Source organism: Pristiophorus japonicus, chromosome 1, assembly GCF_044704955.1.
Source record: "Pristiophorus japonicus isolate sPriJap1 chromosome 1, sPriJap1.hap1, whole genome shotgun sequence".
Lineage (NCBI taxonomy): Eukaryota > Metazoa > Chordata > Chondrichthyes > Pristiophoridae > Pristiophorus > Pristiophorus japonicus.
In genome coordinates, this window is record NC_091977.1 from 308342361 (window position 1) to 308367466 (window position 25106).

The following is a 25106-nucleotide window of genomic DNA, read 5'->3' on the forward strand; positions in this document are numbered from 1 at the left end:
AGTAATGACGACTGCACATTTTCTTTTCCTTCATTTAAATGGTAGGAAAATTAGGCAGGCTCCACCTAAGCACCACCCCCACCCAGCCTACTTTTAATTTCTGCACTGATTATTTACATCCAAGCACAACAATGGAAAATCTGCCGCTCGCTGTATTATTAACAAACTTCCATTTCACCTTTCAAACTCCAACCCAGACTAAATGGGATGAAAGCTTCCCCTCTCTGACAGATGCAGAGGTCTGTGTGAAATGATTTTAATCAGTCAGATGCCAATTCCTAATGCATGCAGGCCTCCCACAGCATAAAACCACCTCTAATTCAACACTCATTTTCAATTTCGAAGTGGGAAATGGAAGTACCATGCTGGTGCCATATGGGTTCTCATCTGAGGTTAGGTCTAAGATATGTTAAGGCAGAATAGAAGGAGCATTACGCTACAGATGTCTGCATTCTATCTTATAGGCAGTCTTGAAGCTGACAGTGCATTGAAATTGGATTATTTAAGTATTGGCATATCTTTAAAAAAAAAAAATTTTTTATCTGGCATTTTTAATGGAGGTGTTAACGTGTTAATTTTAAATAGGTTGAACATTATCAATAATGATCAATATTCAAGAACCTTTGGTGAGATATTCTGCTTTAAAATTAATGGATAAAAAATCACAGGCTGGGCGTGTGCAATTTGAAGTACATGCCTGGAGCGATAAAGTGGAAGATTTCCCACCTAATTTCAAGGCGAAATGGGAGTAACTTGTCTTGATGGGTACAAAATTCATTTTTTTTTTTTTTAAAACTCATCCTGTGCTCCTTCACAAAATACAATTGGGCAGTTAAGTAACAGACCACTTGCTAGTCAATTAGTTTTTCTGAGTGCCACCTTATAAATGGTGCTTACATCAAGCTTCCAGACTTCATGTGAAAGCTGTCCTGAATTCCTGAAGCCTAATTTTGTTTTGTTTTTAATCTGAAATTGATGTTGAACATTACCACTTTGTTTCCATTCTAATTTATTTTTTCACTTTGATTTTGACAGCTTGTGCAAGATCAGTTGAATACAATTGATGATGATTTTGTCAGCCTACAGCAAAGGTGGTATAGCTCATCCAATGTGTCAAGTGATTCGAAAGCATTCTTTGAAACAGAATTTAACCTGATAGGCCAAAGACTGAAGAATGGCAGCGATTTTTCTTCAGCGTATTTAGAGAGGTGAGCGGGAGTAAATGATAACTATGTTTTATATATGTAATAACTTGAATGAAACCGCAACAGATACTATACATGTATAAATGCACTTTACAATAGCGTAAATGCCAAAAACTTATGCAACTACATGGCTTTTCTTTATTTTAGATAAATCTTGTGTCTAGTGTAGACATTGCACGATGGATTTTCTAACGGGTAGCCAGAAGTTTCAAGGAGCTACAGCTGCTATCTGATTGACATCAGGATTTTACAATCAACAATAATTTACCTGCAGTTGCCTGTTTAGACCACTTTTCCAGAAGGAGTACTTAAGCTGTGCCTTTGACACGGTTGACCACTCTATCCTTCTCCAATGCCTCTCCACCATCATCCAGCTGAGTGGGACTGCACTTGCCTGGTTCCATTCTTGCCTATCTAACCATAGCCAGAGAATCAACTGCAACGGCTTCTCTTCCCGCCTCCGCATCATTACCTCTGGTGTCCCCCAAAGATCTATCCTTGTAGATACATGTTGCCTCTTGGCGACATCATCCAAAAACACAGCGTCAGTTTCCACATGTACGCCAATGACACCCAGCTCTACCTCACTACCACTTCTCTCGACCGCTCCATGATCTCTAAATTGTCAGACTGCTTGTCCGGCATCCAGTTCTGGATGAGCAGAAATGTTCTCCAATTGAATATTGGGAAGACCGAAGCCATTGTTTTCGGTCCCCACCATAAACTCCGTTCCCTAGCCACTTACTCCATCCCTCTCCTCAACTTCTGTCTGAGACTGAACAAGGCTGTTCACAACCTTGGTCATACTTAACCCTGAAATGAGCTTTCGACCACAAATGCGACGCATAACTAAGACCGCCTATTTCCACCTCCGTAACATTGCAGGTCTCTGTCCTTGCCTCAGCTCATCTGCTGCTGAAGCCATCATCCATGCCTTTGTTACTTCTAGACTTGACTATTCCAATACACTCCTGGCTGGCCTCCCACATTCTATCCTATGCAAACTAGAGGTGATCCAAAAGTCAGCTGCCCGTGTCCTAACTTGCACCAAGTCCTGCTCACCCATCACCCCTTTGCTCACTGACTGGTGAAGCAACGCCTCTATTTCAGAATTCTCATCCTTTATTTTCAAATCCCTTCATGGCCTCGCCCCTCCCTATTTCTGAAATCTCCTCCAGCCCCACAACTCCTCCGCCCCACCCCCCCCCCCCCCCCGAGATGTCTGCGCTCCTCTAATTCTGCCCTCTTCAACATCCCTGAATATAATTGCTCAGCCATGGGTGGCCGTGCCTTCTGTTACTGTAAGGGGAAAATGGGAAGGCTTCTCCTCCCACGAGCGGGCCCCCTGATATAGAGGGTCGACGCTCGCCCCAACCCGCGTAACAGCCCCCGGAGTTAGCAGATAGAGACGAATGACAAGGTATAACGATCTTTTATTACGAACGTCCGGGAACACACCTTATCACAGCCGCCTGTGAGTGGAGATGCTCTCCGAACAGCACAATCATACAACTTTTATACATTTCAAAAAGACCTCCCTAGATCTCTAATTGGACTACCTTATCAGTGCTACTTCTCTAATTGTACTACCTATTAGTGCTACTTTGGATTGACAGGCCAAGACCCTCGTAACCACCTTAGGCCGTGACTAGAATTACTTCATTAGGTCAGATTTTGTTGATTCTCCTTGGTGCCCGTGAGTCCGCCTCGAGCCTCTTCACAAGGTCTTATCAATGTCTGTTTAGGTTCTCACATCGTATCCTGTCGGAATATTATTGAATTGGTAACTCCTGGAACCTTGGTACAAGGCCGAAGAGAGGCCTTTTACCTCCTTATGGGTTGGAGCAGGAACCAGCACTTTAACCCTTGTCCCGCTGGTACCCCTAATGCCAAATTTCTCTTAGTTACCTAAACCCCAAGCTCTGGAACTCCCTGCCTATATACCTCTCCGCCTCTCTACCTCTCTTTCCTCCTTCAAGACGCTCCTTAAAACTTACCACTTTGACCTTTGGTCACCTACGCTAATTTCTACTTATGTGGCTCAGTATCATTGTTTTATCATCATATTCCTGTGAAGCGCCTTGGGATGTTTCACTACGTTAAAGGCGCTATATAAATACAAGTTGTTGTTGCCCTGATAGGGAATGGGCCAGGTTAAACTCAGAATGTCAGGTTAGACATATCAAAACTGTGCTCCAAACTATCTGAACAACACCACAGGAGATTTGTTAGTTTACAGTTTATACATATAAAAAATGGTTCCATTACACAGATGCCACATTTTGTTACAGATGCAAAACAATCCCTCTTTTTTAAAAAAAATTTATAAAATAGAGAAAGAAAGCCTGTTGTTCCCCGCTGCTGCAAAATTGGGACACTGTCATCCTTTAATTTACCTAAGGAGCTTCTGAAAGGAATTGACCTCTAGTTGACTTTTGGATTTGTAATTGGAGCTTGTGGCCTTAAAATGATAGTGCTGCATCTTAGAAGCAGAATAATGTGCGTTACTTGTTATAATGTGCAATGTTGCTGTCCTTATTAAAGAGTGACTTACCATGAGCAATCCGCTAGTTTGTTACATTTGTACTTCAACTTTTTTTTAACCTCCCTGTTTAGATTTTCACTCCTCCCGTTTATTATGCTCATAGGATAGGGACTGATCCTGTCAAACTACACTGTTTCAAATGTTCCGTACATTTACCACAGTGGAATGGGAATTATATTTAAGTAACGTGAAGTGCTGCATGGTTTCTGTCAGCCTTACCTCCCTTCCTACAGTGGAGATCTCCATTGACACAAATTACTACATCTGTTTATCTAAAGTCCTAATTGAAGTGACTCAAGTTTCAACAGCAATTAAACCTGCCATTTTCAATTGGATTCTCCAAGTAATGGTCCAGATTGTTAAACCTGGAACTATTGTGCCACCCTTGTAAATTCACAATTAATGCAGCAGATTCCTCTTCATGGAGAGTCTATGTGGCTTCGTCACATATCCTGAAAAAGTTAATAAAGCTACTGTAAATCTGAAAATAGGTAGCAAAAGGCTTTTGTTAATTTTATATGATCTAAGAGATTGAACTGTTGCATAGTACAAATGAATGTTTTTCAACATGCGTTATTTCCATCCTCTCCATCACCAAGACCGCCTACTTCCATCTCAGTAACATTGCCCGTCACCGCCCCTGCCTCACCTTATCTGCTGCTGATAACCTCATCTATACAGTTGTTACTTCCAGACTCGACAATTCCAATTCTCGCCTGACCAGCTTCCCATCTTGTAACTTCCTTAAAGTTGAACTCATCCAAAACTCTGTAGCTGGTATCCTAAGTCACCCCAAGTCCTGTTTGCCCATCACCCCTGTGTTCACTGACCTACTTTTGCTCACTGCTTGGCAATGCCTTAATTTAAAAAATTCTCATCCTTGTTTTCAAATCCCTCCATGGCCTCACCCCTCCCTATCTCTAACCTCCTCCAGCCTATAACCCTACAAGATCTCTGTGCTCCTCCAATGCCCTTGCGGATCCCCGATATTCTTTGCACCACCGTTGGTGCCTGTACCTTCAACTGCCAAAGCCTTAAACTCTGGAATTCCCGCCATAAACTCATCACCTCTCTAGTGCGCTCTCCTCCTTTTAAGACACTCCTTAAAACCTACCTCTTTGACCAAACTTTTGGTCATCTATTTTGAAGCGTAGGATAATGGTCGACAGGTGTTTTTGTGACTCGAAGGCGGTTTCCAGTGGGGTTCCACAGGGCACACTATTAGGTCCCCTGCTTTTTGTGGTGTATATCAATGATTTAGACTTCAATGCAGGGGATATGATTAAGAAGTTTGCAGATGATATAAAAATTGGCTGTGTGGTTGATAGTGAGGAAGAAAGCGGTAGACTGCAGGAAGATATCAATGGACTGGCCAGGCGGCCAGAAAATTGGCAAATGGAATTCAATCCAGAGAAATGTGAGGTAATGCATTTGGGGAGGGTTAACAAGGCAAGGGAACGCACAATAAATGGTATGATACTGAGAAATGTAGAGGGACCTTGGAGTGCAAGTCTACAGATCCCCGAAGGTAGCAGGACAGGTAGACATGGTGATTAAGAAGGGATACGTGATACTTTTCTTTATTAGCTGAGGTATGGAATACAAGAGCAGGGAGGTTATGCTAGAACTGTATAAATCACTAGTTAGGCCACAGCTAGAGTACTGCGTACAGTTCTGGTCACCACATTACAGGAAAGATCTGATTGCACTAGAGAGGTTACAGAGGAAATTTACGAGGATGTTGCCAGGACTTGAGAATTTTAGCTATGAGGAAAGATTGTATAGGCTGTGGTGGTTTTCTTCGGAACAAAGGAGGCTGAGGGGAGATTTAATTGAGGTGTATAAAATTATATGGGACCTAGATAGAGTGGATAGGAAGCACCTAATTTAGCAGAGAGCTCAATAACCAGGGGACTTAGATTTAAAGTAATTGGTTGAAGGATTAGAGGGGAGTTTAAGGGAAATGTTTTCACCCAGATGATAGTGTGGGTCTGGAACGCTCCGCCTGAAAGGTTGGTAGAGGCAGAAATCCTTGAAGTGCTGTAACCTACAAGGCTATGGACTAAGAACTGGAAAGTGGGATTTAACTGGATAGCTCTTTCAACCAGCACAGACACGATGGGCCGAATAGCCGCCTCCTGTGCTGTAACTTTCTATAGTTCGATGATATCCCTTTATGTTGCTCTTGTGAAGAAAAATATTCCATCAGTACAAGTGACTGGTACTGATGCTCCCTGGGAAATTACCCAAAATCAAGCCACAGTCACGATATTAGACAAAAATGTCCATTGCTGTGACTGGTTTGAATTTGGCCCATGTATTTTCTAGAGGCTGAGACCATCAAGTAAAAACTTTAATGAAGGCATTTAAAGACTCAAAAGAATAATTCAATGGCTACACTTAATCGTGTTATTATGAAATATGTGTATTAGATTTTGTTTAATCCCCTATTTTGGACATTAGAAATTATAGCAGCTGAATTTCTTTTTTAGAAAGCATTTGAACAATCAGTGGAAATCAGAGTGCTGTCTCTACATAGGCAAAACCCATTATGAATGTCGACATGGGAATTTATAATATGAAGAAGCTGCATCATTACAACTGAATCAAAATTAACTTAACCAAAAGAGCATATTCTGGAATTGTATTGATTTTTAAATCACAGTGATATGGCCCTTTGCAAAATTTGTGGCAAATACATTAGAATTTTATTTGTGGGTCGGGCTTAATGATTTGCTTTTTATGTTTTGCATGAAAGCACTAATTGCATTAATTTATTTTTAGAATGAAAGCATTGAAGTTACTCTTTCAAAATATTCTTGAAGCGGAGGATGTGATAAAAGTTTATGAAGCTAGACTAACTGAAGAAGAAACAGTCCCAATGAGTACGGATAAAATAGAGTCTTACAGAATCAATCTGCAGGTAAATAGAATCATAAATTTATTGGGTGGATGGTAATTTGGTGGAACAAATTGTCCAAGCATTAGTAGAACCTGCCCTATTTTCATGTTGTTGATTTCTACAAAGGCGTGCGATCTACTCTGCTAGATTACCATTCAGGTAGTGAAGCTCTAGTACAAAATGATTATTCTTTGTGTGCAAGCCTAAACAGCGAGTGTTAGGTTATTCAACTGCGCATGCGGATCGCATCTGTAGCTCAACACCCCACGACTCAAAACGGCTCCACAGCATGGATCTCAGGATATAACAGACTACCTTATCTATTTATGTGTACAGAAAAGAATAAACATATAGATTTATTGATGAGATTAGAACTATCTACAGCTATTTTATATTACAACATTTACAGCCTTACAGATTGTTGACATTCTACAGATATTGCCAACCAGCTACATTTGCACATTTTTTAATTCTAAGATTTTAAATATACAGGTTGAACCCTTCTCATTCGGCACCACCCCTCATCCAGCACCATTCCCGGCTGCCGGGTGGCGCATGCGCAGAACTCTGACCCACCCCCCTTTTTAGGCACAACAGTGATACCTTTCCTTTAGGTAAATGATTTAATTAAATTATAAACAGAAAATCAACACACTTACTAGAAAAAAAGTGATCAGCAGTAGCAGAAGCCTCCTCAACCTAGAGCCCTAGAACACCTCGGGGGCCCTCTCAGCCCGCCGACACCTCAGGGGCCGCCGACCTCCTTCTCTTTTCCCCCCCCCCCCCCCCCCCCCCCCCTCCTTTGGGCTGATGACCTCCTCTAATCCAACAAAATTCCTCATCCAGCACAGGCCAGGTCCTGAGGGTGCCGGAAAGGGGAGGTTCAACCTGTAGAACTAAAAATGGAAGCAATATAGTGATTGATTCATGCAAAGTGGATTTCTTAACTATTTCTCAATTTTAATCTCTAACATACCCAACATCACTGAGGGCAACTGGCTTGGTTGAGATCAGATTATTCAACATAGGCCATAAATCAGACCCCCTGGGTTCTTCTAGTCTATGTGACATAGTTTGACATTGCACAGTATCTATCTAATAAACCATTAAGAGTGGAGTGTAGAGGATCACTACACTATTAATTTTTTAAAAAAGGAATAAAATTGTGATCTCTGATAAATCTTGAAGGTAATTATTGCTTTCTGAGGTCTTGTATTTATATTTTGTTTCTCTATGGAACAATTATATATTCCTACTTTCTCATTTTGGCCCTCTTCTAAAAGTGCCAACTCATGCTGGGTTACAATTTTATGGATGTTGGCAGCTTTCTGAAACCTTGTACACCAGGAACGGCCACATGGACGAGTCTGCAAGGTGCGTGTTGGTGGACAGTTTGATCGTGGTAGCTGTTGCAGCCAAGCCTGATCCTTCATCCAGTGTCCACACTCAATTGCTTGCATTAGCTGCCAGTGCAAGAAACCCAGCTGACATTTTTACTTCCTTAGCCTGGGATCAAAAGGTTTTCCAACACCATTTAGCATCCTGTTTTTTCTCAATTACTGAAAAAGTTAATGAATTTAAGCATATTAATTATCTTCTGTCTGAGTGTCTCTTTAATTCCAAATATATACGTTTTCTTAAAAAAAAAAAATAATTTTCTAATCTTTTGTGTGGAAATAAATGACCAAAACATCCTGAAACCTAACTAGTGTATTTGGTGTCTCTTATGTTTTAAATGCATATTTTAAACAGCCTTTAAAGAAAGAACAGAATTAACTTAGAAAATAGGTGCAGGAGTAGGCTGTTCAGCCCTTCGAGCCTGCACCACCATTCAATAAGATCATAGCTGATCATTCCCTCAGTACCCCTTTCCTGCTTTCTCTCCATTTTATAAAGCATATTTCACATCTTCTTGACTGTTCTGCCCCAATAAACGGAAAAAAAACTTGCATTTCTAAAGCACCTTACATGATCTCGGGACGTCCCAATGTTCTTGAAGTGCAGTCACTATTGTAATGTAGGAATAACATCGCTTCCAGGTCCTGGCCACAAACGATGAGTGGCTGAAGATATTAGACGGGAGCATTTCAATGGTATTTAGAAGGACTAAACCTGCTACATCAGCACCCCCACAACAGAATTTCAAAATCTTGGGTGCTTGCAGGTATTGTCCTGAACCCAGATATCTTCCTGCAGCTCAAAGGTTCCTTCGGTACTTTGGCGAGACCCTTTCAGCTGCTGCAGGATCTTAAGAACTTTCAGCAGCACCCAATTTCCTGCCACCCTGCACCAATCAGTGAGCTGCCAATGCTAAGCACACTTTTTGAGCTTGCAGCTTACTTAAGTTATTAGAATGAGGGGACCTGGAAAATGGGACAAGTTTCCTCTGACCTGAGTAAGTGACGGTGTGTCTCGTCCTGCCCATCTTTTGCCAATTTTATGCTGGCAGACTTCATTAATGCCTGCATTAATGTTTGTGCTAAAAGCCAAACTGCAACCTGGAAGTCTTGCAATGAATTCATCATTTTATAAAAAGCAGCTTTTAACATTAGTGTTTTACACTTTATCTAAGAAAATGAAGACTGAACTGGATCAGAAGAAGAACTTAATGACATCGATGCAACAAAATATGCAAGAAACCCTACGTATCAATCATGACATAATGCCATCTTTCTACAAGTGTGATATAGATCTTACTAAATACAACGAGAAAGTCACACAGCTATTGCACCGATGGCAAAGGATTTACAAAGAAATCGATAGCAGGTTGGATATTGCCTATTTATATATTTTTTTAAATTAAATACATCAGTTTAGCTCCATTAGTAGCGGTCTTGTCCCTGAATCAGGGGCTTGTTAGTTTAAGTTCCATGTCATCAAGGATCTTGGAAGATTGAACTTGCCAAAGGATACAAATGGAACTGAGTTTCATAGATTGAGGCAATGTTGAAGATGCACAAGTTGTGAAATATATAACAGGAAAGAGAACTGGTAGATTCAGTTGAATAATGTAAGATTTATCTTAAAACAGGTTTTAGCCTATAAGATTTATGACTTTTCTCTTCATTTTATAGAGTTCGGACTTGAGACAAAAACATCAGGATGTTTCTTTTCTCACCCCTGTCCGGGGGTTATCTTTGCTTGTATTTCTTTTCATTATTCTAAGTAATCACAATAGCACCAAATGCACAATAATTTCTCATTATTAACCCACATCAACCTATCCCATTTAAAGTACTTCTTAACAGTTAAAAATTGCCTATTCCCTAAGTAATTCAAAAGCAAAGACATTCGCATAAGAGTTCATTCTAGCCGTGGTCAACGATTGGAAATTAATTCCATGATTCTCCTGGCAACTGACCAGGTCACCACTCACTTGATAGCCCTGATCTCCCATTTCACAGCCCTTTTCTGGGATGTTTGCCCACTGTGAACGTAATTGTCTAAGTTTAAAAAACAAAGGAATATTCTTAAATGAAACCTTCCCATGAATAGGTCTTATTTCTTATCACCATAGTTGCAGTTTTCTTCACAGTTCATAGACAATTCAAAACGTCTCATTGCCTGTGAAAATGACAAAAGTGCTGTCGTCTTCCAATACCTCTGAATAAGTCTGGCTCGTTACATCTGGAGATAGGTGTTTGGTAACTGCAAAAAATGCTGCTGAAAAACTGGTTGTCTCAATGAGTCTGACTGGGTAATTAGGATTTGAATTTTGACACAACTTGCAAATGACCAGTAATTGAAGTACTGTGCAGGAGATCAACAAAGGCATAGTGGACTTGGTAGGTCTTATTTAATCTGGGCAAGATCCTGGGTTCTTTTTGCCTTTCAGTTTATATTCTTTTGGGGGTGGTGCAAAAAGAGATGTCTGCAAAAAATCCTGCCTTGGATGCAATGACTTCTGGAATTAGCATGTATAGGCTTTGAGCCACTCTAGTACCGAACATGTCAAGGTGCAAAGTCTTCTCGTAGAATGGCCTAATTTCCCTCCTTTTGCTTTCATTTACTGACTCGAGGTTGAGGCTGCTCCCTTGTAGTGGAGCCACCAGGGAAAGTGGAGTTGAGACCCAGTGGTAGGGAAACATGGCAGTTGAGGAAGCTATAAGTTTATTAACAAATGAATTAAAGGTATTAAATCCACTTTCCTTGGTGGTCTGCTTTGTAGGTAGAGATGCTGAAGAGGGGCTTGGACTATCCCAAGCATTTCTCAAAAGTTGCAATGAGCATATGAACACGAGAAAGTGTTGAGTGTGTAGATCTGTAATAAACAAGTAAAGATCGAAGTTCCTTGTGTCCAACCTCGAGTTGAAACCCTGGGGGGGTAAGTGTCCCAAGTCTTCGGAGCACAATGCCCCAAAGTAAAGGGTGCTGAAGAGGACCAATATCCAGCGCTAGCTGCACAATAAACCTGATTCTGACGGTGGACCTTTTCATTTGTGGGAGATTGTGATTTCAGCATAAAATCTAAATGCTGGAGTAAGCAGTGCATAATATATATTTTATTGTAAAGCTCTGGTTGCTCATTCAAATAACTTCTCTCCTACATTTACCTTTGTAGCTGTTCACAGCTAAAGCCCATAACATTTCTGAAGTTGTGATTTAGAAACCTTTGTGTGCCAGCAATTTGGTTAGTTACTAATTTCCAAAGAAACCAGGTTACATTCATTTGTAGCCTAATCATAAAATGTTGTTATAGATTCATTATTATTCTCATGGAATTAGATTGGTGTTTTTTTTCCATTGTGCAGATCTTTGGACCTAGATAAAGAATATAGGCAGCTGAAAGACTACGGAGAGTTGTTCCAGAAGCTTAGCCAGTGGATTGATACAACAAAACGCAAACAGGATGGGTTGCAAGTCAATAGATTTGGGGATACAAATGCCCTTATGGTGCAGTTAAATGAGCAAAAGGTTTGTATGAAATTTAAGATCTTTTGTGCTTTACTTATAATTAATGGACAGATAACCATTATACATATGTATTTAAAGCATTAAATCCAGACACCCCAATGTAATAAAATTTACAGATTAAGATTGTACATTGTGCTATCACAAAAAATGTGGAGAACAATTGCTATTAGCAGTTTTGCATATTTCCACAAAAAATGATTTACAGTAACTGACATTTATTTTTTTCATATGATTAATCTCACTACATGTCGGATAGTTTAAATAAATACACTTTTTTTTTAAATGAGTCAGTCTTGTGCAGCATTTCTGCTGTTACCAAGGTTTTGTTTTATTAATAACAATCCAACTCAGAGGAATGTCCAGTTGAAGTACTGGTTCATCTCATAATTCCTGTGCATGCTACACTTGTGTGCTGGAAGGAAACTTTTGCGGTCAGCGATGAAGGAACAGCGCTTCCCATTCATTATGCTGACAGCTTCCCGCAGACTTTGTGGGCTTTTGAGCCGCAACTTGCTGTCTTCGGGCATCTGATTCAGCATAGCTCTCTACAGGGATCTGTGGCATCTGTAGCTCTTCAACCAATCAGATTGAAGAATCTTCATTGGGACATGCAGAGTTTAAATGAGGAAGTATTAAATTAGATTTAAATCATGTACAGAAAGCAAAATAAAGAGAGGGAAAGAAAGATGGGATTAAAAGAGACACAGTTTTTTTTATTTTATTTTAATTTTTACTTTTTAAAGGTCTATAACACTAACTGAATTCTGAAAGAATGAGGCTCCACATTTGTTTAGGCTTAAGGAGAGAATTCCAGAGCTTTAGGCCAAGGCAGCTGAAGGCATGGCCGCCAATGGTAGAACTTTTAAAATCGGGTGGAGGGAGGGGGGGGAATGGGTAGATGGAGGCAATGGAGGGATTTGAAGACAAGGATGAGAATTTTAAAATTGAGGTGTTGCTGGACCAGGAACCAATGTAGGTCAGCGGTAGATGGGTGAACGGAATTTGTTGCAAGTTAGGATATGGGCAACATAGTTTTGGATGAGTTCAAGTTTATATAGGGTGGAAGATGGGAGGCTGGCCAAGAGAATATTGGAATAGTCAAGTCTAGGGATAACAAAGGCATGGATGAGGGTTTCAGCAATGGATGAGCTGAGGCCAGGGCAGTCAGGTGATGCTCTGGAGGTGGAAATGGGCGGTCTCGGTGATGGAGTGGATATGTGGTCGGTAGCTCATCACAGGATCAAATATGATACCAAGATTGCAAATGGTCTGGTTCAGCCTCACACAGTTGCCAGTGAGAGGGATGGAGTTGGTGGCTTTGGTTTTGGTTTTCACAATATTTAGTTGGAGGAAATTTCTGCTCATCGTGTACTGGATGTTCGACAAGCAGCGAGACAAATCTGAAACCGTGGAGGGGTCGAGAGAAGTGGTTGGTGAGGTAGAGCCAAGTGTCGTCTGTGTACATGTGGAACCTGACTTTGTTTTTGGATGATGCTGCCGAGGGGCAGCATGTAGAAGGAGCCAAAGATAGATACTTGGGGTATTTCAGATATAACGGTGCAGGAAACAAGAGAAGCTATTGCAGGTGATTCTCTGGCTACAACTGGATAGATAAGGGCCCAGAAATTCCGGCCTCCCCTGGTCCGTACGGAGTTTCTACGGACCTGGGAAGGCATCAGAAAAGCCGGTTTTCAGCACACAATGCGCATGTGCTGAAAACTAGCTTTTCCGATCTGTTGACAGGTCATCCGCATCTCGGGAGCGAGGACATTTGCAAGGGCAAGAATGTGGTATTTACCCATATCTTGCCCAGCAAATGTCCTCAAAACTCTTGCGCCTGATAAAAGCACGCGCATAGCCTACTTTTACAGACGTAAGAGTCTTAAAACACACACAAAACATAAAAAATAAAATTAAAAATACACTTTATTTTTAAAAATCCTGCTCACTTCGTTAAATTTATTTTAAACCATAATTTAAATGTTTTTTTAAAAAAAATCAAACTTTTTTTTTCTCGGGTATTTATTAACTTTAATTTCAATTAATTTTAATTATGTGAGGTGTGTTTTTTATTTTTTAATTGGTGTTATTGTGTTTGCTATTAATTGAGGGAAAAAAAATGAGAACTCGTAGATACGGAGTTCCCATTGCTATTAATTGAGAATACATTACCTGATTGGCTGAGCAGTCACATGTGACTGCACCTTCTGCGTGGGAACCTAGAGGACGGGAGCGCGCTTCACAGCGTGGTAAGAGAAGGCCTCCCCAACGGAATCTCGCACTCCTCTGGGACCACCAGATACTTTCGGAAAAATTCTCCGGTCGGAGGCAAGAAGCCTCCTACCGGAATTTCAGGGCCAATGAAACCGGATGAGGAAGTCCCACCCAGCTCAACGACGGAGGATAGGCATTGGCGGGGGATGGTGCGGTCAACTATGTTAAAGGCTGCAGACAGGTCGAGATGGATGAGGAGGGATCGTTTACCACAGTCACACAGGATATCATTTGTGACTTTGCGAAGGGTTGTTTCAGTACTGTGGTAGGGGCAGAAACCTGATTGGAGAGATTCAAATGTGGCATTTTTTAGTCCAAAGTTGATCTTGTTGCCAAAAGGGAAGCTGCGTGCCATCTGGTGGACCCCAGGGGGTGGTACCCTGGCCCTGTTCAGATCTTCCGATTTGGGACGTGGATACAGGGCATCAGAACCCCTCCAAATGGACAAGAAATTGAGATGAGAGGGCTGGTGCTGCTTCCTCTCACCTCATTTGAAGCAGTGTGCTAGATATGGATAAAAATGCTTTATCACCCTTTTGGGGCTTCCCCAAGGACATCCTCGGGGAGTAAAGTGGATAGTGACCTGGGGCAACCTGGCACAAAAGAGAGGAAGATCTGCCCCCAAACTATTTGACTCTATGGTACCTTGTGTCGGTATTTCACTATTGCTTGACCCTTGGAATTAGCACCAACACAAGTATAGTAGTAATAAGACTTTGCCCTAGATATAATGAGGAATATAGATTTAATTATTGGGTTTCTACTTATTTAAGAGATATTGGCCTCAAAAAGCTGCAGTCTTGGTATCAACCGTGGCTCAGTTGTAGCATTTCTATCTCTGAGTCAGAAGGTTGTGATTTCAAGTCCCACTCCAGACTTGAACACAAAATCTCGACTGACATTTCAGTGCAGTGCTGACCGGGGTGCTATCCTTCAGGTGGATATAAAAGATCCCATGCCATTATTTTGAAGCAGAGCAAGGGAGTTCCCCTGGTGTCCTGATCAATATTTATCCCTCAACCAACATAATTAAAACAGATTAATTGGCCATTTCCACTTTGCTGTTCGTGGGACCTTGCTGTACGCAAATTAGCTGTTGTTTTTCCTACATTCCAACAGTGACGACACTTCAAAAGGACTTCATTGGCTGTAAAACGCCTTGTGACGTCATGTGATCGTGAAACGCACTATATAAATACAAGTCTGTCTTTTTCTTGCTCTGGAGCTGTAACAATGGCAGTGCAGAACTTTCCCTGCTCTGGCCGGTTGCACTCTAGACACTATTGGAATGCCCAGAATCATGTAATTTGTACAAAGTGAGTTGGTGCCTACGCAACTATCGGTGCAGTTAGGGCACCTGCTAGGTGGGGGTGGGCGGGGTGGGGAAGGGGCGGAGCACAGGGTAGGGAGTTTTGGCTGGTATCCAGTGCTGCCAGATCTGGCTGAAGAATCTCTGCATGGATAATAAAATTCCCTATGAAAGCCAATTTCCTTCTTGCAGCTGATCACTTTCCTGTAAGTAAACCAGCCTTTTGCAAATCTGGTGGTTCTCAATTCAGCCACCTGGCAGTACTTGTGGCCTGTTTTGTGTACAGTACATAGTGATGCCACAGGTGTGAACACCAGTGGCGGGTCGGGACCATAAAAGGAGCGGCCTCTGGAGCAGTGTGAGGCCCCTACCTGCGTGAGAACACCAGCGGCAGTTCAGGGCCATAAAAGGAGCAGCGAGCGGCCTCTGGAGCAACGTGGAGGCATACTATTCAGGGAGCAGCGCGAGCTGGTGCAGGAGGGCAACGGCAGCGAAGAATGACGTCATCAAGGTCCAGGTCGGTGATTGGAGCGTGGGCAGGTACAGCAGGAGCGGCGTGATCGGGGCGAAGGAGCGGCAAGAGATGGTAGAGGGACGTGATCGGGCCCAGGAGAGGCGCGAGTTCGGGGCTAGGGGCCCAGGGGCAGCACGGGCCAGCCCACATTGCAATATGTTTGCGCACTAATTCCATGCAGCAGAGCAGGTCTCCAGTCGTCTTGGATAACCCTTGCCACTGGACCAAGACCTAGCTCTGTCAAGCCCGTGTGGTGGCTGGTATGCAATGGTCACCACACGTTAAAGAAATCCACGCACAGGCATCTTCCACCCTTCAGGATGTAGTTTGGGACCTGGAATATTAGGTCCTTCATTGAAACTCCTGTGAACTCATCCTTTTTTGGCGTGGAAGCAAGTCATCCTCATTTCGAGGGACTGCCTATGATGATGCCAGATGCAGAACTGGTGGGAATTCTTCCAGATTGCAGCAGTCCTGCCTCCTCTTTCTACGGCTGCTACAATGGGGACAGTTCAGGAACCATCAGATCCTACTTCCTTCCCCAATCAAGAAACCACTTACACTGGAAAAGTGGGGATGACCTGGTGTAAATGAGTAATGCCACAAATTTAGACCCCAGCAAGACCCTGCTCACCCCAATAATGCCCCACACATTGACATTAACTTCAAGGAAAGTTGGAGTGATTCACATCAATTCAGAAAATGTATGTTAATTCGGTTACCTATCATTCAATATTATAATTGAGATGGTTTGATTTTGCTGAAAATATCTCCTTTCCATTTGGATGCTAATATACTTGTTTTATTGTTGAATAGAACTTGTACTCAGAAATAAAGGGCAAACGAGGCAATGTTGAAGACTACCAAAAACATGCAGACCTATGTGCAACATCAGTAAAGGTAAGAAACTCCAATATGTTCTAATAGGTGAATAATGTTTGCATGTGATATTGTGGGATGAGTCATGTACATAATCTTATTTATTGAACAGGATTACGAGCTACAATTAGTGTCATACAGTGCTGGCCTGGAAACACTGTTTAATATTCCAATCCAGAGACAACTGACACAATCGATGTCCACTATAATTCTTCATGAGGTATGTAAAACATTTTCTTTTTCTGTACTTTTGCTTAAAGCAACAGTGCTCTGCAATCGATGTCCTAGACTTAAGTTAAAGGCCAAAACTTACTTCTGCAGATCTTAGTAACTGAATGCTTAACCCCTTCATGTGACATTCTCTGTTCACTATTTTAACAGGGGCATGAACCAGTTTATTTAAACCCATTAAACATTTGGTTCCTAATACTGCCAACAATAATTTTTTAGTCTTGTATCACAAGGAATGTTATTTACCAAATGTTGCATTTCAAATATGATCAGATTGTAGATTCCCATTTGTTGAAGTGTGAAAAATATGCTTTTGGAGGTTAGACCACACAACTGTGTTGTTTTTAAAAACAGCATTACGATCCACTGTGCACCCCAAGTAATAGTTTTTGTCATTGGAAAGAAACCGTAATGCTGAATTGAGATCAGTGCTGAGTGTATACAAATAGTAAGTTTTTTTTTTTCCCCCTTCAAAAATGAGTGGTGGCACTCGATATTCGATTGTATCTAAATAAAAATAGATTGCCAAGTGGAGAAATTCACCAGGAGTTTCCATGGGGGTTCTCCTGATGTCCACCCTAACTTCAGCAGAAGATTGGCCGAAACCCTGGAGCAATGGTGTAAACATTTATCAATGCTGTTTACCGGGGTTTCCACCAAAGCTACAGTGGATGATCAGGGAATGTCCATGGAAATTCTACCCCATTGTATTATTAACCTTTAAAATATACACTGTTATCAAGCAGGTTACATCTGTTTTGCTTGCCAGTTCTGCCTTTGGTGTCCTCAGTACACTGCAGTATTTCTATCAGAAAAGGTGATTTTATGGTAACTTTCAATCAGTTGTATGACAAACATTAATCAAGAGATTACTGCTGGTAATAATTGCAGACAAATGCTTAATGCATCATTTAAATGAGAACACATTAATTTGTTAATTTTAAATGACTTAATATCTCTATTAAAGTCGTTGACATAAGACTATTATATGAATGCAGAATTTTTACTTGTGCTTGGGCGTAAAGGATCAACTGGGCAGAGTTCATAATTGAAATCCAAGAGGGTTCACTTGTCCATAATGGAGCCTGACTGACTTCCCACCCATGAATGGGTGTAAAATCAGTCGTGAGACTTCCCACCCAAATTTCCTCTGTGCTCCACCGAGACTATTTTTATGCTCAAGTGCAAGTAGAAGAAAAGCTGACCCTTTGTGTGCTGCTTGCCCAATTAAAATGGACAGTTGTTGACTTCCATTCTGTATCACTGAAAATGTCGGGGGTTATTGTGGAGAGGAAAATTAGGCAGGATGTATAATGTCTGGCTGATCCGCAATCCCCCCCTCCCAGTTTTCCGCCTGCGCCAAAATTACTCATCAATTCGCAAGGCTAGAACCCATTTTTTTTGTTTAGCTTAGTTTTGGATGCAGTTTCTGTTTTTTTTTGTGTTTGTTGCTTAATTTTTGCTATACAAGACTCTTTTTGCACAGACCTCTAGCTATAGCAGACCTCTGCTGTAATCACCCCCAGCCTCTGCTCCAATCACCCTGCTCAGTATGGGCATTCCACAAACATAAGAAAATAACACAGGAAAAGACCAAATGGAGCATCTAACCTGTCCCATGTAGCTGTGATGCTTGTTTGGACATTATTGGCAACTGTTAGATATGTTCACACAGCTCACAGCTTATAAGGGACACCTTCACCATGCCAACACTAAGTAGGCTCCCATTTTGAAAACATTCTACTACTCTTTCTCGCAGGCATTCCCCCGCTATGTCCCAAATCATTCTGCACATATTCTATCAGTGACACAAACATTTTAAGGAAAACAAATCTATTTGCCTTCCTACCATTTATAAAATATATATATATATTTTTTTTTAATTCTATGCTTCCCCTTTCGGTCCCAACCTTCTGCTAATCCTTTGTGTATCCTCAGTGGCAGGAGATTATGAGATAGCTAGCTGATGCTTTCCAGCAGGAGTTTTGGGAGACTGAGGTGTTGCTTACTTACGGAATGCAACCCAGGTATCCAAAATCATGCCTTAATGAGGGTGATATCAGGTGCAGGAGATGATCAAGCACTCTTTACTTTGGACATTGAACTTCTGACATTGAACTTCTGGCACTGAATAGCTTTGCAGGAGTTGCTGTCGGTCACTAGGTAAAGTGGGTATATGGGCGCAAATTTGCCCAGGAGTGTTCTCTCTTTTTGGAGCAACTTGATTTTTCTGGAGTATCTTAAAAATCCCCATTCTGCACATTTAATTTGCGCCAGTGTAAGTGAGTTAGTTAGGATTTTTTTTTAGTTGCGTTTTTTTTTCAAAAGGGGGCGTTACCAGCCACCTATGCCTGTTTTGGGCATTTAAGCCAGCTCGGACAGGTAATAGTTGCTCCAAACTAACTTAGGCCAGCATGTGGTGGCCACTTGTGGCTGCACAGAAAATCCTTGCGGCGAGTTAAGAAATCAGCGCAGGTAGCCAGAGATGGTGGGGGGGGGAGGGGGAGAGGGGGGGGGAAGGGAAGCAGAGAGGACCTTGCAAAGCACTAAACACCTTCACACCAACATTCAAGAAGCATAAAAACCATCAATAATAAAAAAATAAATAAAACTTAAGTCCTGCCTTCATAACTCGTCCCGGGAAGTCAGCGGGCCTGCAGGTGCGAGAGCCACTCTATTGGGGATAGGTGTGGGTGGGACGCCTGGGCGGGAGAGAGAGCACAAGTAACTGGCCACACACAACACACAGCAGGCTGGGCTTGCAGAAAACTGAGGCTGCAGGAGTCAACTCCGAGGGACTGGTGGACTTCTCTCTCCCAGGACTGCTGAACCCCCCCCCCCCCCACCCCAGATCAAAACTCTTCCTAACCTGCCCCCCCCCCCCACCCTCATTAAAACACTCCTCCTCCTCCCCCGCCCCCCCCCCCCCCATATCAAAATTCTCCTCACTAAAAAGCACAACCATCAATAAATTAAAAAATAAAACTCAAGTCCTACCTCGGTGCGGGAGGCCACTCGGACTGGGATGGGGCGGGACAATGGGTCCGACGTTGCAGAGAAGCTACTGCGCATGCGCGAACCTCCAGTGCGCATGTGTTGAGCTGCCGGTACTCTTGAGCGCAGAGCCCTAGCTCCGCCCTCCACTGTAATTGCCACGCCGCACCAAGCACAAGGATAGTCGACAGATCGGGGAGAATATGCCGGTATCTTTTCGGCGCCGTTTTGAGCGTGGAAAGTCGCCGCACTTCATGTAAGTGCGCCGAAAAAACCGGAGGCCAAATTTGGGCCCTATAATACTAAACTGTCAATCCAGAGGTTATAAATTGAGATCCCATTTTGGCAACTTCTGAATTCGATAAACATGGTAATTTGAGGGCTAGTTCCAGAAATAATGATCGAGAGTGTTCCCAGATTGTCGTCAAAAATCCCTACTTTTTTCTTTTAGTCTGCAGATCTGCAATCTCGTTATATAGAACTTTTTACAAGATCTGGTGATTATTGCAAGAATCTAAATGAGATGTTGAAGAACATGGACGAAGTAAAGGTGAATTTATTTTTATTTTTCAGTTCCAGGAATATTCATATTGTAGCTCTTCCTGACAATATTGCAAGGGTAACTGGCTGTTTTCATACAGGAAGTAAAATATTCTCTCTCGTAATATACTTTGGTTTATTTTTAAAACTCTACATTTACCAATTGGACAGCCTTTATTTGCTCAATATATAACCATGGTTACAAATGTAAACAACTTTTTTGGATTATAAATTTTATGTTTGTAGTAAAAAATGTAGGATACAAAGCAAAATATCACAGGCCACTTTAATCTAATTTTAATTATACAGATAAAAAACACAAAAATAGAACTTTTGGAAGAGAGACTTAAACATGCCCAAGATGAGAATGCTGATAGTATACACCAGAAGAAGTTCCTTGATCAACATTTAAGCCAGGTTCAAACGGAGTATGCAGACTTCAGGAAAAGGATTCAACTCTTAGAGGAGCAGAAGAGAAATGCTGAATTGGACCGCGATGCCACAAAGCAGAGCCTGGATGCATACCTTATCCAAATAAAAGAAATCAATGAGAAGATTACAAGACTGACATTTGAAATTGATGAGGAAAGAAGTAAGAGAAAATCAACTGAAAACCGGTACGACCAGCAAAAGGATGATCATGACCGTGCTTTCCAAATAAAACAAAGGGAACTGGATGACGCCATGCGGCTAAAATTGGAGATTGAGAAATCAATCAAAGACAAAGAAAAAGAGATGGAAAGGCTTAAGAATCTATTGCAGGAAGAGTCTTTAAAAAGGAGATGGTGTGAAAGTGAATTAGACAGCCTTAGGGACAAGTTTGAGCAGGAAAACAGGATGTTAAAGTCACAGATTGAAAGAGAAGTTCATATAAGAGAAACCACAGTTGAAAAGCTAACTATAAAAAAGGAAGATGATGTTGCAACTTTGAAAATTCAGTTGGAGAAAGCTTTGAAAGAGAAACAGAATCTCAAGGAAGAAATAGAACAATTAAAAAGTTCTATCGTAGAAACTCAATTCAGTAGAAAAAGGGCAGAGAAGGATGCTTTGCAGCAGAAATCAGTTGGTGTTGAGGAAACTAGAAAGAGACAGGAACTTGAACTACAAATACAAACACTCAACAAATTTAAAACCGAAGAAACATTGAGGTTTAAAACTTTTCAGCAGGATACTGCTAAGGCTATCCAAGACAAAGGAAGGGAGATTGAAAAGCTAAGAATTTTATTAGAGGAAGAAGACAATAAACGGAAACATTTGGAAAATGAAAATGATAAATTAAAACAACTACAAATTGATTTTCAGAAGAAGGACACAGAAAAACTTACCAAAATTAAAACTACAGAGCAAGAGTTTACATTCATAAAGATAGAATATGAGAAAATATCTAGAGAAAAGGGTAAGATGGAACAAGAAATTGCACGACTCCAGAATAGTATAAGGGAAGCAAGTGTTGTGAAAAACAAGATAGATGAGGAGCTAATGCAACTAAGGAGGGATGTGCTAGAAGAATCTTCAAAGAGAAGAAGGGCTGAAAAAGAGGTGGAACGCATTGAACAAAATTGCAGGGAACATACAATCTCAATTACTAAACTCACACAACAGATTGAAAATATCTCAATCATGAAGAAAAAAGTTGAAGATGATCTCTGCCAAAACCAGAAAGCTTTTGACCAACAACTCAAAGAGAAGACAATCAGCGCAGAGGAGTTGAGCAGATTGTATGCTGACGTAGAAACATTGCGTCGTCAGTTAAGTCAAGAACAGGAGAATACAAGACAGGCTTATCAGAGAAATGAACACTTCCAGAAAACTATTGAAGATAAAAGCAAGGCTTTGAATGAAAGCATAAACGAAATAGACAGACTGCGTTCAGTTGTGGAAAATCTCACAAAAGAACGACTGAAGCTGGAAGAAGAATTAAGAAATTTGAAGACAAGTTTTGATCTTCAGAGAATCCAAAATGAAGCTGAAGGTGATAAATCAAAAGCCATCTCTGAACTAAGACTCCAACTTGAACTAACTAACAAAAGAACAACTGACCTTCAAGGGCTAATTAATGAGTTAAAGAATGAGAGGGAAAAATTGAGACTGGAAGTTGAAACATTCCAAAAGCAGGCTATAGAGGTACATGCAAGTTTTACTGTCTTATCATATGAAGTATTTTGTATTAGTCTTTTTAACAATTTTTACTGTGCAAAAAAATATAAAAGGTGAATGCTAATGTAATTTGGTAATTTACTATTTTGAGCACACTTGGTTTCTAGAAACTGTGGGCAATAAATTGAGGTAGTATTTCTGCAGGAGTTCCCTGATCTCCCAACGATTGAATGGCAGAGCAGACTTGAGGGGCCAAATAGCCTATTCCTGCTCCTGTTTCTTATGTTATGTAATGCCAGCGGCAGATCGGTAAAATGGCTGTTTGTCGTTTCTCTGGGGTTTCCATCAAAATTACAGCAGACGATGAGGGGAACCCCTGTATAAATTATAGACACTTCTCTCCACATTTACATGGTCATGGAAAATCAGTGAAATACTGCGTGGTTAACTATTTTCTGGTTTTAAAAATTGAATTGCAATGATTAAGAATAAAATTCAATGTGGTGCCTAAAACGTAGTTATAAATTGATTACTGCATGATTTATGATTTGATCAACCTCACAAAAATAATTTTAAAACCAATCAACAGTAATTTCCGTGGGTTTTTCTGAACTCTCGACGTAACTAGATCGTCAAAATCCCTGGAGAAATGGCATAAACAACTGTTTCACGCCATTTCACCGGATGTCTATTGATCTTCTATCAAGTTACAGCAAGATTGTGGAACTCCTATCAAAGTTCTATCCAATAACTGCTTCATGAGTTCTATAATTGTGGAATTAAAAATTCATTATTTTTGCATTCCACTTCTAAAGTGACAACTTATAAGAAGTTTTGAGCATATGTGACATTGTGACGTTAGTCCTGTGATTCTCTCTAGCAGTGTAAAATGACACTTCTTTTGCTGCCATAATAGGGTAGAAACACCCATGGGATTTCCTTGATCTCAGACCGTAACTCTGGTGGAAGATCCCGGAGAAGCTGAGTAAATGGACATTTACGCCTTTTATCTGTTGTTTCTGCTGATACGACGGGTGATTGAGAGAAGCCCCACGAAAATTACTGCCACAGTTTTTTTTTCCAGTGCCATTAATGTTTTTGCTTTATTGAAGAGTCTGGTACCAAGTTTTCTCAGTTATTTATTATAGAAAAGAAAGGAATCTCTAACTGGCAAGTGACTTTTTAGGTGCCTATGAATCTTTTAGATCATCAACAACCACTTAAGGGCCGCAATTTCACCAACAGTGGCAAGTCTGGTGTGGCCAGCATGAGCTCCCGGCTCCATCCCGCCCTCTCAACACAATCTTTGGTGGCGGGTCTGATGAAGTCATCGGATACATCATCAGCCGGTTTCCTTAAAGGGAACATGGCCAACTTTTTTTTGACAGTTGTTCTGTCAGTGTTCTACAGCATTAAGGTGTTGCAAACACTGACTAGCAATGCACAAAGGTGCACAGCTGTACCCAGGCTTTCCCATGACTCCCTCCAGATGCTTATGGAGAGAGTCACAGCACACAGCAGGGAGGTTATCTTCCCTTCCAATAGACCGAAGAGACTGCCCCAGGAAACCAACGCAGCCTGGTTGCACATTGCACAGGAGGGTACAAGCAAGGATATCGTCAGAAGGACCTGCCTGCAGTGGCGCAAACCTTTCAATGATCTCAGTCGATCATGAAACGTTACTGCAAAGCCACACTCAACCTCATCCTGCTGTGCCATTCATCACATCCCCATCACTCTGCATTCCCTACCCTACTCCTGCACATCCTTAATCACATCAACTGACCATGAACCTCCACCCATCCCTCTTTATCTACATTATCACATCCCCATCTCACTAGCCACCCCTCAGCCTCATGCAGTCATACCAACTAACAACACACAAGGGTAGTCACTTGGGTGTTGTAGCCAATGTTTGTGAAATTTCTGCTAATGTGTTGTCAAACTTTGAAATCTTTATTTTGAACACTTTGTGTTCTTGGACAGATTTGTATGCACCTTTTGGAAGTGGCTTAGTGAGTTGTGAATGGTGAGACATAAGGGTACCCTGCACAATGGCGACGAGTGTGAAAGGAATAGTTTGGGCATTGCAGGGATGCTTTATGGTTCAGGTGTGGGGTGGTGCCAACCTGGTGCATCATGTGGCAGCCAGGGTGTACAGCATCAAATGAAATAAATGTAGCCATGGTGAGGCCATTTCTGGCCTCCCAGGCAGTAATGTGGTCAGGTGCTGATGCCCTGTGTCCTGTGCAGGTGATTGCAGAGAAGGTTGGTGTTGGTGTGTTTAGTGTTGTTGGGGCTGATCGTGGTGGGATTCTGAGGACCAAGGTGAGATTTTCTCAAGGGCACCGATGCAGCAGGAATAGATGGCAGGTGAGGTTGAGATGACACAAGCAATCTGTCAATGGTGAGAGAGGTTGCTCGGAGGAAGTGACGAATAGAGAGTACACTGCAAACACTTCCAAATTGCATACAGCTATAAAGTTTCCTCCAAATCTTGAAGGATTCAACTTCTGACATTGGAAAGTGAACAGCTGTGAAATGGTAGCTTTTATACCACTTCTGCAGCTGTCAACTAGCCAAAGCAATGGAGAGACACTGAGAACCCGACGCACTTACCTGCCGTGAAATTTGAGTGATGGCAAACTCGTTGAAAACTTGGTAAAATGGTAAGTGCCTGGATAAAATCCTTCAAATTATTT

The 25106-nt window shown here is 41.5% G+C and overlaps 1 protein-coding gene across 2 annotated transcripts in view; it reads left to right on the forward strand.

Moving 5' to 3' along the window:
- Positions 1-25106, forward strand: part of dspa (desmoplakin a) — an 86379-nt gene that overhangs the window by 51860 nt on the left and 9413 nt on the right. Inside the window, exons 16-23 of one of the 2 annotated variants that reach the window (XM_070888543.1) lie at positions 1036-1208; positions 6535-6673; positions 9225-9418; positions 11404-11566; positions 16480-16563; positions 16655-16762; positions 20219-20317; positions 20617-22431. In XM_070888543.1, coding sequence (XP_070744644.1) covers positions 1036-1208; positions 6535-6673; positions 9225-9418; positions 11404-11566; positions 16480-16563; positions 16655-16762; positions 20219-20317; positions 20617-22431 — 2775 coding nt within the window. The remainder of the gene's footprint in view (positions 1-1035; positions 1209-6534; positions 6674-9224; positions 9419-11403; positions 11567-16479; positions 16564-16654; positions 16763-20218; positions 20318-20616; positions 22432-25106) is intronic. The other variant, XM_070888544.1, reaches the window with a different exon arrangement.